This window comes from Danio rerio, chromosome 3 (assembly GCF_052040795.2).
Source record: "Danio rerio strain M-AB ecotype USA chromosome 3, GRCz13ab, whole genome shotgun sequence".
Lineage (NCBI taxonomy): Eukaryota > Metazoa > Chordata > Actinopteri > Cypriniformes > Danionidae > Danio > Danio rerio.
Window position 1 is genome coordinate 14,355,772 of NC_141023.1, and position 13,420 is coordinate 14,369,191.

Genomic DNA, 13,420 nt, shown 5'->3' on the forward strand with positions numbered 1-13,420 from the left:
GAAGGTTTAGAAATATATGCAAAGCCCAGACAGCAGCTGAAATCTCTCTGGAGTTATTCAGCTACCCTCTGCCCTTCCTCATTGTAAATAATATAAGCTGCTTCAGTCCAACATCTACAGTACATTAGCAGGATGATGAAGACCAGAGTGGACATGACAATGATCAGAAACACAGCCAGGGCAACTCTCAAATGCTTTCAGAGAAAGAAAAAAAAAACATGTAGAAAGGCTCAGCCAATCACCTGACTTGAATCTAATAGAAAGTACAAAATAAGATCAGTTTGCATAGACGAAATCCACAGAACCATCAAGATGTTTACACTCTGTTGAAGTCTGTGGAAAAATTCACACCTAAGAAATGCATGTGACTTCCTTCTCCATATAAGAGGCATCTTTAAGCAGCCTTGTATGTATATATATATATGTGTGTGTGTGTGTGTGTGTGTGTGTGTGTGTGTGTGTGTGTGTGTGTGTGTGTGTGTGTGTGTGTGTGTGTGTGTGTGTGTGTGTGTGTGTGTGTGTGTGTGTATGTATATGTATATATATATATATATATATATGTATGTATATATATATATATATATATATATGTATGTATATATGTATATGTGTGTGTGTGTGTGTGTGTATCTTATTATCATATAAGTGAAAACCGTGTCATTTCCAGTCAAAAAACATTGAATAGTTGAATAAAAGTAAATTTAAGTAGGAATTTGTCAATAGTATGAATAATTTCCGGCTTGACTGTTTATGCGCTGAGTGATTTAGAGAAATATTGTACTCAATAATGCTGTAAAAGTGGACATTTTACACTCCAAACACGCTGTCCTTTTTTACTAAACTAGAATTTATGATTGGTTTATTTATGGGCAAGTTTATCAGTAGTTCTCACAATGTGATTTAAAAATGCGCTTTCCCTCTGTCTCAGATTTTTTTGACACAACTTTTTTGTTTTAAGTGTATCTACATATTTCAGAAAAGCAGAAATACACTGAAACATGAAATTAGCCGATTAGCGGTTTCCTCACGCTGCTCAAAAACATCTTAAATTGGCTATTTAAATCACCACTCGTAATAATAGCTTGCCTCAAAGCAGCCACAGGATTTGATGGCATAAACTCCTTTTCCTTTCCTCGGCGGGTCGTGACACAGTGTTTCTGGGTCACTGTGCGAGTCTGCTGCTGCTGCCAGATGCGGGACAGCTCTGACTAGCAGCCCTGCGGCCTGGCTTTGACATTTATAGGATCGGGGGTGACACATTAATGCGGCGTTATATACGAGAAGAGCAAACCATCGCATACTTTCTGCTTTCATTTCCCTCATCCTTCGCACGTTCCAGCTTGCTGCCTGTCCTCCTCTTTTCTGGCTGGAGTGTACCGGGAAACAGAAGTGCTTGTGTGTTGGGCTTTTTCCCCTCAGCCCTCAAACGTCAAGCCAAGGCCTCAGATTTGCTCCTCAAGGTGTTTGTGTGTCAGTTTGCATAAACCTTTATTTACTCACTTGCATTTGGTTTGTGGGAGCATGTCATTCGATTCGGTTGGCTTTAATGAATCGGTTTTATGTGAAGTGTGATAATGGACGCGTATTTATATGTTGAGTTTACTGGCTCTAGTGAGTTTTTTGTGGATTACTAAACTGGTATATAGATCACAGCATTGATTTTAAAAACTGTATGTCTGGACATTATGGGTTATTTGTTTGCTTGTACAGTTTACAGCTGTTCTGTATACACTGTTTTGTAAACCGCAAACTACAATGGCTGCGTCCGAAGTCACCTACTACTCAGTTTACTGTATTTGAATTTAAACGTACTACTCGGCTGTTAAAAAAGAGCATTCTATACACTATGAATGTGATTAGTATGAATGAAAATTGACATACTACATCTGCCATTTTGTCATCATGACGTGACCTACCCTTGTCAGTTGCATCTCTTCACTTCCATTCATGAATTCTCCTGTGGTGCATCATGGAATAGTGTACCGTCCATCAGATGTGCACCTCAGAATCTCGCCGGATGTTGTAGGTCATCCGGGTACTATTCCGACATACTACCTGGCTCGCATACTGTTTTCAACGTACTATATAGTATAGAAGTTTGCAATTTCGCACCCAGCCAATCGGCCTCAAATATTGGTCAAATAAATCAGAATCGCATGTATAAACAGTCAAGCCTGAAATTATACATACCCCTGGGAAATTCTGACATAAAGTTTTTGTTGAAATGGTTAGCAGACAAAAACATTAACGTTTTGCAGTGGCCGAGCCAGAGTCCTGACCTAAATTCAATTGAGAATCTATGGAGGGAGCTAAAGATAAGCATTTTAAACTCTTGCCAGAAGTAGTAGGTCATCTGGGTACTTCTCGCATACTGGTTTTTGAATACTATGAATTTGGACATACTACTCTGCTCGCATACTGTTTTTAGTGTACAATACAGTATGGAGATATGCGATTTCGGACGCAGCCAATCGGCCTAAATTATTGGTCAAATAAATCAGAATCACACGTATAAACAGTCAAGCCTGAATTTATACTTACCCCTGGGAAATTCTGACATAAAGTTTTTGTGAAAATGGTTAGCAGACAAAAACATTAATGTTATGCAGTGGCCCAGACAGAGTCCTGACCTAAATTCAATTGTAAACCTGTGGAGGAAGCTAAAGAAAAGCACTTCAGAATCTCGTCAGAAGTAGAAGAGCATCTGGGTACTTCTCGCATACTGTATTTTGAGTTCTATGAGTTTAGACATACTACTCTGCTTGCATACTGTTTTTAGCATACTATATAGAATGGAAATATGCAATTTCAGATGCAATCAATCTCTTTTTATTCACCTTGTGACATAAATTGTTGTTCTATTACAGTATGTTGTGGATTTAAAGACATTCAGTCTTTTCTTTCATTATTTTTTTCCTGTGAGTCTTGACCTTGATGAAGCATTAATTAATTGTAATATTTGAATTTGATTGAATGTTTTTAATTTAATTTGATTGATTAACCGATATTACAAAATAATATAACCATTTTTACAAACAATATTAACTGTTTTAAACATTTATTTAACTGTTAAAGTAGCAAATCCTGATGTTACATTGATTTCTAAATAGTTTTGTGACTTTAGAAAGCTAAAGTAATGATGCTGAAAATGCAGCTTTGTTAATTAATTTCCTAATAATGTGTATTTAAACAGAAATTTGATCATTTAAATTATAATCCCAGGATGTCCTTTAAAAAAAGAGTAGTCGTTTAACCCTAGCATCCTGGCCAAATTTTCCCACTGGCCTCTGTCCGTCTAGGCCTCCTAACCACCCCCATATCACAATTGGCTCCATCACTCTGTATCCTCTCCACCAATCAGCTGCTGTGCAGTCTGACGCAATATGGCTGCTGTTGCGTCATCCAGGTGGATGCTCACACTAGTGGTGGATGAGAAGATTCCCCCCAAAAATGTGTACAGCACTTTGAGTGTCCAAAAAAGCTCTATATAAACATAAGGAATTAGCTCCATTTCACCATTTTACAGTTGTTGTTTTTTGTAGAAGCTTCTGTGAACATTACGTACTATGAATCAAAAACATGCCAACATATAGCAATGTACCAGTACTGAATGCATTCATAAAGCACTAATAACTTGTGTTTTTTTTCTTCTTCTTCTTTCGTATCACTCGTAAACCTGACAAATAAAGTAAATGCAAGATGTTGATGCTTTGACACTTTTCTTTGAGATTTGGTGATTGAGACAGACAGACAGACTGACGAGAGCTGTTCTGGGATCTGCTGTCATGGCATCTATTTTTTCCCACTTACAGCTGCATAGAGACCCTTCCCGGCCCTGTCCCGACCCTGTCCCACTCTTTCCTGCACTCCACTGCTTCAAAGCAAAGCTCGCAGCCTAGAACTGTCGACACGGCAAACAAACCAAATCATTTAGTTCACCCCAAAATGAAAACATGCTCACTATTTACTTACCCTCAAGTGCTTTAAACCAGTGTTTCTCAACCACGTTCCTAAAAGACCACCAACACCGCATATTATGGTCTGTGACACCCATTACAGCTTCTTCAGTCTTTGCTAATGAGCTAATGATCTGAATCAGGTGTGTTTGCTTAGGAGACACGGAAAATGTGCAGAGCTGGTGTTCCTCCAGGAACGTGGTTGAGACACACTGGTTTAAACGTTTATGACTTTCATTAATGTGCTCAAAAGAAGATACTTTGGGGAACGCTTAAAACCTGTAACCATTGATTTCCATGTTGTTTGTTTTTTCTATTATGAAAGTCAATGGTTACAGGTTTTCAGCAGTTATCTTTCAACAGTATCTTATTTCAAGTTTAATAGAAGAAAAATAATCTTATAAAGGAGTAAATGATGACAGAATTTTCATTTTTGGGGCGAAATAACTCTTCAAGCAGTATTTCTTCTGGTTTTCCGGTTTAATTATCTAATGGCAAATGAGATCTAGTTTAAAAAAAAAAATTTATGCAAAAAATAAATATTTGACAATAGGGTAAGACAGAAATGTACATCAATTTGTCTTACCTCACTGCCAAAATACATTTTCTTGTTTTAAAACGTTCTTGCTGGAAAACAAGACCAAAATACTGATTAAAAAACATTTTTGTTGCTGTGCAACTGGCTTTTCTATACTTCACGGCAACCAAAAACTATCCTAGCATTGTCTTATCTGTAGATAATTTTTTTTTTTTTAGCATTTTCATCAAACACTTGTAACATTTAAGAAGCTAATTTTTTTTAGATGACGATTAAGCAGAAGAAAACCCTGTTTGATTAAATCCACATCTCTGTTCTGCCATTTTGTTGATCCCATTTTTACCAGGACTCTCGTCGCCTGGTTCTCTTAAGAAGTCGGGGAAATTCGATTTCAGCGCTCTGTCCGGCCATACGAGGTCTGCACGCATGCCGTTCACCCATCACCCGCTGCCCATGCTGGCAGGTGTAAGACCAGGTGAGAGACACCAGAGTCCCTCCCCCATCCCCCACCTCCCACATCCCCCCCTCCCTGTCCCGCTCCCTCATGGATGTGGTGAAGTTCGGGGAGAGGCGAGCTCGTGTTTTTGGGTCGGGTGAAGGCGTTCGCCATTCGTCCCCCCACCACCCCCCACCCTCGTTCTCCTCTGTACCGAAGCTGATTTGTCTTTCTGTCTGTCTGTCTGTCTGTCTGTCAGTGTGATTGGTTGGTTTATTTGGTCTCTCCATTTCCTGACTTCATGTCCTCAGCTGCAGGTCTCATTTCAATCTCCTGCAGATGCCCGTCAGCTTGTAAACATGCTCTTGCGGTGATCAAAGTCACGATCCTCACTAAGTCCGTGCCGTACAAGACTCTCAGGAGTAAAAAAAAAAAAACAGATATTTTTAAGGAAGTGTTTTATCATCTATTATTGATTGATCCGGATGGAAGGGAGAAAATTGTAAATGGGCCAACATTTTCTCAGAGATTCATTACAACATATAAGCACTGAAAACAGACAGATTGATAGACCAATAGACAGATGAAGGGATAGATAAAATCGAAAGATGTTAACAAACGGGATGAACTGCAGTACAGATAGATAATAGGTGGATGAATGGATAAAAGATTGACAGATAGGTAAACAGTTAGGTAGGTAAACTGTAATATAGATGCATAGATAGATGGATGCATCAATGGATGGATGGATTAAAACTTATTACACCTAAATAAAGGATTGTTTTTGGCCTAAACTGTTATAGATTAAAAGGATAGTTTACCTAAAGGTAGAAATTCTGTCATTTACTCAACATTCGTTTTTTTTTTTGTGAGTTTCTTTCTTCAGTTATTTTTTGTTTTTGCTTTTCAAGATGTTTTGAAAATTGTTGGAAACCTGTAACCATCGACCATTTAACAATTAAACAATGGTTGCAGGTTTCCAATTTGTTTCAAAATATCTACTTTTGTGTTCAACAGAATAAAGAAACTGTATTAAAAAAAACTTTGGAACAAACTAAGGGAGAGTAATGGTGAGTAAATTTTCATTGGATGGACAGACAGACAGACAGACAGACACACAGAGAGGTAGATTGATGGATGGATGGATAAGGATAGATATGGATACATAGAACGATAGATAAGAACGATAGATAGATAGACAGATGGATGGATGGATGGATGGATGGATGGATGGATGGATGGATGGATATAGATAGATATGGATAAATAAAACGACGGATAGATAGATAGATAGATAGATAGATAGATAGATAGATAGATAGATAGATAGATAGATAGATAGATAGATAGATAGATAGATAGATAGATAGATAGATAGATAGATAGATAGATAGATAGATAGATAGATAGATATGGATAGACAGATGGACAGACAGATAGATAAATAGATTGATGGATTGATGGACGGACAGATAGATAGACAGACAGACAGCTAGATAGATAGATAGATTGATTGATAGATAGACAGACAGCTAGATAGACAGATAGATAGATAGATAGATAGATAGATAGATAGATAGATAGATAGATAGATAGATAGATAGATAGATAGATAGATAGATAGATAGATAGATAGATAGATAGATAGATAGATTGACTGACTGACTGACTGACAGACAGACAGACAGACAGACAGACAGACAGACAGACAGACAGACAGACAGACAGACAGACAGACAGACTGATTGATTGACTGACTGACTGACAGACAGACAGACAGACAGACAGACAGACAGACAGACAGATAGATAGATAGATATGGATAGACAGATAGATATGGATAGACAGATGGACAGACAGATAGATAAATAGGTTGATGGATTGATGGACGGACAGATAGATAGACACAGACAGACAGACAGACAGCTAGATAGATAGATAAATAGATTGATAGATAGACAGACAGCTAGATAGATAGATAGATAGATAGATAGATAGATGGACGGACGGACGGACGGACGGACGGACGGACGGACGGACGGACGGACAGACAGATAGACAGATAGATAGATAGTTGGGCAGATGCCCTCTCGTTGTGTGGCCATGTGTTGTTTTGTGTTTGGAGCTGTTGTTGTGTAGTCTCTCCATGTTGGAGGGGGTCTTTGGTGGCGGTAGTTTTGGTGCCATTTGCCTCTTCCTTGAAGCCTTGGCTCCGTCCCATTCCCTAATGGGATTAAAGTGTGGATGATGAAAGAGCGAAAGAAACCGAGGAAGAGGAGGGAATAGCGGTCTGCACAGCAGAGAGGGTGAAAAGCAGGGCTTTGGCTGGGAGCGTGGTGCCCGCGTCTGGGTTACAGCGAGCCTCTGTGAGTTGGCAGACTGTCCTAGGCAGCTGGAGGCCCCGCTTGGCTGGAGGACATAAGACCCCTCACCCCGCCACTCGCCATTGGCAAACCAGAGCGCATCATTACTTATATCTGCAGTTCATGCACAATAGGGTTGTGTTGATAACAATATATTACACATACTGTAGGCCGATATTCCATAAGTCAGTGTATCATTATAATGAACATGCACATGCTTGATATCTTGGCCAAAATATAGTGAATACTTATTTATTATTTACACTTTGAGTGATTTTACCGATTATTCAGCTTGATTTTCAAATGATGTTCATAACAGAGCCAAATGCTTCGAGACTTAATTGATTAATTTACTTAATAGTTCTTATATGTACATTTACACGTTAATCTGGCTCCCTACATGCTGAAATATTGAGGGAAAATTATGTGAGTATGTATAAATGTTATTGTACATTAACACAGAGCAGTACGGCTCTAGTAGGTAACAATAGTTAATTTAACTAAACTCACAATTAAAACTACCAAAGTCTTTTTTATTGTTCTTATTTATCATTTTTTTTTCTTAGTTACTGTCTAATAATGCATTAAAACTGTGGTTGTAAGCTTATTTTGAGTCGTAATCATTTTATTTAATATAGTTTGTAACTATATTACAATATACTATATATAAAATATACTATACTATATATAAAAATTTATATTAATTTTTAAAATGAATATTAACATAGTAACACTGTAATAAAACTAGCTTTTTCACTGTTAGTTTAACATTAACTGATGAGACTTGCCTATTGTACTTTATCATCCTTTTGCAATTGGTTGAAACATTTACTTTGAATATGTTTATACTATAAAGAAATACACCAAGTACTTTTTTATTATGCCTGTTTTAGTAACCTTTTTTGCAACTAAAGTCAATGTCATGATAAAGCCCTATACTGGGATAAAAGCTTCAGCAATTCATTACAAGGAGATTTTGATAGCGTCATATAAGCCTACAATATACCAATGCTTATTTCTCAATATTTTTAGTGGTTTATTGGTTTGCGTCTTTTTCCTATTCTTATTTTTCCTTTGTAGAGTTGAGTTTGAAAAAGTTAAAGCAAACCATGAGAAAGACATTGAAACCAGCTGACACTCTCACTTGTCTGCTTGTGGCTGATAGACAGACGGTTGGAGTTTATGGACGTTGTTGGCAATTTGTATTAAAACCAATCATCCATTATATCATCCATTACCAAATGTGACTAAATAGCACTTAAGGGTCCTTATTTGTATGTGTGCATGTGTGCGTCTATATACAGTATATATATTTGAGTTTGGGAGAAAGCAAATATCTTCACATTGTCTTTGAGTCTGATTACTTTGATTAATGCAGCATTGATGTTGTTGATTTTTGTATCTGCTTAAGGACATTAATATACTTTGTTTTTCTTTTAGTGTTCAGATACAGTTGAAGTCAAAATTATTATCCCCCGTTTATTTTTTTCCCCAATTTCTGTTAAACGGAGAGCAGATTTTTTCAACACATTACTAAACATAATAGTTTTAATAACTCATTTCTAATAACTGATTTATTTTATCTTTGCCGTGATGACAGTAAATAATATTTGACTAGACACTTTTATACAGCTTAAAGTGACATTTAAAGGGTTAATTAGGTTATAGGCAGGTTAGGGTAAACTAATTAGGCCGGTTTGTTCTGTATACACACACACACACACACACACAGGAGGGCCTAAAAAATAACCTTAATAACCTAAGCCAAATTAAAAGAAATAAGACTGCCCAGAAGAAATTTTTTTATTAGAAAATACTGTAAAAAATGTCCTTGCTCTGTTAAACTTCACTTGGGAAATATTTTAAAATGATTACGATTTTACAGGAGGGCTAGCATTTAAATGTTTCTTTTAACTGTATATATATTTGTTTGCTTGAGTGTGCATATGTAAACAAGGATGCGGTATAGGGTCGTTCTGGTTACAGTTTGTCCTAAGGCTGGGCGATATCGCAAAAATGCAATCTTGATAATTATTTTCCATATTGAACGATAATGATATATATTTTTATACAAGTTGTCAATGCTTCCAGATTTAAAAAGCATCCCAACAAAGACTGAAGCCAGAAAAATTTGAGGGTCCATGGTAAAACATATTTTCGGCCGATAAATTCGATACATCGCTAATCAGGCTGCACAAAATATGGCTTCAGCATCAACATTGCAATGTGCGCATACACAATAGTCACATCACTGGATCTGCAATGTTAAACCAGCATCATTATTGACCAGAATTTGAAAGAAGATACCAAAACATTTATTATTTCTGTGTGCCCCCCTTTGAATTTTCTTTTCTTTTTTTAAATATTTCCCAAATAATGTTTAACAGAGCAAGGAAATTTTCACAGTATGTCTGATAATAATTCTTCTTCTGGAGAAAGTCTTATTTGTTTTATTTAAGCTAGAATAAAAGCAGTTTTAATTTTTTTTAAACACCATTATAAGGACAAAATTATTAGTCCCTTTAAGCTGTATTTTTTCGATAGTCTACGGAATAAACCATTGTTGTACACTGACTTGCCTAATTACCCTAACCTGCCTAGTTAACCTAATTAACCCAGTTAAGCCTTTAAATGTCACTTTAAGCTGTATAGAAGTGTCTTGAAAAATATCTAGTCAAATATTATTTACTGTCATCATGGCAAAGATAAAATAAATCGGTTATTAAAGATGAGTTATTAAAACTATTATGTTTAGAAATGTGTTAAAAAAAATCTTAAATCCATTAAACAGAAAATGGGGGGGTGATAATTCAGGGGGTGAATAATTCTGACTTCAATATATATATATATATTATATTATATATGTGTGTTATTATATTATATATATATATGTGTGTGTGTGTGTGTGTGTGTGTGTGTGATAAGGAATATTATCACTTGATTATTAAATTTGTGTATCTATATATTGCTAAACTTCCAGAAAATGATTGAGCCCTGTATATTTTCTATTTACAGTAGTGTGGCTCTACTGTGTTTCTCAGTGTTAGTGATTGTTTTTTTTTATATTTTATGTAGATGCACTCCCTTACACAATCATCCCGGTGTATCAAAAATGATGAATTCTTTCCAAATAGACTTTTCATTTCATCTGGTGGAATTATATATTCAGTATCACTATATATATATATATATATATATATATATATATATATCAAAGAGAAAGAAAACATCACAACGTCAGTTTTTTTCAATATTGTCCGGGCCTAATCTCTAATATCGACATACTTTTAGATTCCCATTATTGCGCATTTCTGCTGTGTGATTGATTCTTATAGAGTAAAAACATAGAATGAAAAGTCCAGAGCGTGATGTTATTGGCATAAACTTTATTGCAATTCAATATAACATGGTTTATCGGCCCAGCTCTAGTTTGTCCTCACTTGTATTAATGGAGACAAACACACCATTTTTCCTGAACTGATTTCCATCTCTGTATTCTTGTGCGTCTGTTTCTCATTTCGGCTCATTACTACTATACTTCTCGTTGTTCCTATAATAATGTTTATATATATTTAACCTGTGTGTCTCTGTGTGTGTGTGTCTGTCAGCAGGAAGTCCCCGCGCCTCTGCTTCCTCCCTGCACTTCCCCTCACCCTCCCTCATCCAGCAGTCCAGCCCGTACTTCACCCATCCCACCATCCGATACCACCACCACCCGGGACAGGACCCGCTCAAGGAGTTTGTGCAGTTTGTGTGCGCCGATGGATCTGGACAGGCTAGCGGTCAGGTAAGAAGAAATCAACTTCATTGCTTTAACGAATGAATATCGGGAATTGCATCCTATGGTAATAGTTACACTATTATAATGTATTATTATGTATCTTATTTTAAACATGCACAGAACAGGAAACACTGCATGGTTTTTAACTGAGCCATTGTCACTTTATTAAATGAGGATTACTGCTGACTAGTGGTGTAACGGATCACAAATCTCACGGTTCGGATCACACTATGGTTTTTGAGTCGCGGATTGGATCATTTTTCAGATCAGCTAAAAATGGAGGAGACAAATGTCATTTGCTTTCCATTTGTACTAAAATATTACTGCAAATGCCAAAGGTTTAACAAACAGAACTTAGAACTTGTAATTTCAATAAAAATAATGAACCAGCTGAAAAAAAAAAGAAATTATTCAATAGGAAAAATGATCTTTGCTACTGTTGCTGTTAGTGCTAAATATAGAAATCTTGAACAACAGGTCATGTTTATTTCCAACTAATAATTCAACAATTCACACATAAAACTTCATGCTTACTTACAGGTGGGTCATTTTTGGAAACCTATTCAGTGACATAATTTGGATGGTTGTTTGTCGCCACCTCTTGGTTAAACAATGTAATTGCTACAACATTCAACAGTGTCAAGTTCCATTAAACAGTGATTTTAATCTTTATCATAAACATCAGTGTTTATATCTGAACTATAAACTGTTCTCCCAGCACTTCTGTGTTATTGAATTGTTTGTAACAAACTGAAAGTGTAAAAACTGAATCTCTCTTGATCAAACACAGATTTGACTGCAGCGCTTCGAAGGATTGATGAACATATGCAAATCATTGTCATTTATCATTCATGTTGCGCAGGTTTCAATTGGGATCACAGTCTTTTAATGGTTAATTCTGCAGCTTTATACTGAATGCATTAATGCAGGCTAAACAAACAGTGACAGAAAACACCTTTAATAACCTTAAAAAGTATTTAGGTCCCACCACAATTTTTTCTGTCATCATTATATTTTACAGGGAAGCCTAAATGCTTTCATACAACGTTGTTTAAATGACGCGGAAGGCGATCTCTCTTGCAATTGGCACGTATGTTCCGAACTGTGTGTTGTGATCCGTACACCCCTACTACTGACTGCATATTACATGTTATAATATAAGGAAATATCAATGATATATGCAGTATGCCACTGCAATACAAGCATTGTTTAACAGAACTTCATAGTTGTCATATTTTGTAAACATATCTGTCTTATGAATTTAATGGATTTTTTGTGAATAAAACAACAATTTAAACTATATATATATATATATATATATATATATATATATATATATATAAAACTGTTTACCAACGTGAACACAGCTAAATTAAAGTTATCAAGCATTTAAATATATAAATAAATATATATATATATATATATATATATATATATATATATATATATATATATATATATGATTTATTAAACTATACATTTAAAAAACCATACTACGTTAAACGTGAATCAAGCTCCTCGTGTGATACAGTACCTGTAAACTGTCTTCCCGATAAAAAGCAAATATGTGCGTTCCTTGTCTCTGAGGCCGAATAATCGGTCACTGTTATGTATTTTGTGCTTGTCTAGACGATCTTGAGTTAATCTCTCCTTCTCTGTCCACTTCCACGATAAAAACCCATCTGCGCCACGGCTGACCACCTTTCAGCGTCGCGTGCCTCCCCTCCTTTTTTCTGCTTCTCACATTTTTTTTCTTCTTTTTTACCGTCAATGTGGCTTTTGGTTTTAGTCATTTTTTTCGCGCCCTGATTTAGATTTGACATCATTCCATGGACCAAAACTCACCCTTCCTTCATTTGTGCGTGCATTTCTTCCTCCCGTTCCTCTTCTTCCTCTTCCTTCCCTGATATCCTCCATGTTTTTTGTTCACTGCTCCTGTCTGTGCCTGTGGTGAAGTCGACACATAAACACTTTCATTTACAAAAAAATAAATAAATAAATATAGATATTCACCATCTTTTTGATTGTTTTCCTCTCAACACTCTCTACTACCAGCCCACCAACCCTCCTCATTCTTTAATTTCTTGAGTTTTTTTGTTGGTTTAATTGGGGGCGAGTCTGCGTTGTGTTCTCCATCTGCGGGGTGTTGGGCGTTTCCGTACTCCTCACCCTGTTTGTGTCGTCTGCAGCCGAACGGAAGCGGCCAGAGCAAAATGCCGGGCTCCTTCTTACTGCCTCCACCCCCCCCTGTGGCGCGTCCAGTGCCCCTCCCAATGCCAGACTCTAAACCCAGCAGCACACCCCCCGATGGTGGACTCACCTCACCCACATCTCCGTGTAAGTGAC

General features: G+C 36.6%; 2 protein-coding genes across 56 annotated transcripts in view; one reads left to right on the top strand and one right to left on the bottom strand.

Moving 5' to 3' along the window:
* The window catches only part of nfixb (nuclear factor I/Xb), a 332,632-nt gene that overhangs the window by 298,514 nt on the left and 20,698 nt on the right, over positions 1 to 13,420 (top strand). For 7 of the 52 annotated variants that reach the window (NM_001443185.1, XM_087243274.1, NM_001443178.1 and 4 more), the window contains 3 exon segments: positions 4,841 to 4,969; positions 10,902 to 11,080; positions 13,264 to 13,411. In NM_001443185.1, the coding sequence (NP_001430114.1) occupies positions 4,841 to 4,969; positions 10,902 to 11,080; positions 13,264 to 13,411 (456 nt within the window). 52 annotated transcript variants of the gene reach the window in all.
* nme4 (NME/NM23 nucleoside diphosphate kinase 4) overlaps positions 1 to 13,420 on the bottom strand; it is a 57,054-nt gene that overhangs the window by 4,560 nt on the left and 39,074 nt on the right. For 2 of the 4 annotated variants that reach the window (XR_015479665.1, XR_015479664.1), the window contains one exon: positions 12,920 to 13,019. Coding sequence is in view for 2 of the 4 variants with exons in the window: in XM_087242377.1 (XP_087098503.1) it covers positions 13,001 to 13,019 (19 nt within the window). In the remaining 2 variants the exon portion in view is untranslated. Of the gene's footprint in view, positions 1 to 12,523; positions 13,020 to 13,420 lie in introns of those variants that run through there. The other 2 variants (XM_087242377.1, XM_087242375.1) reach the window with 1 other exon arrangement.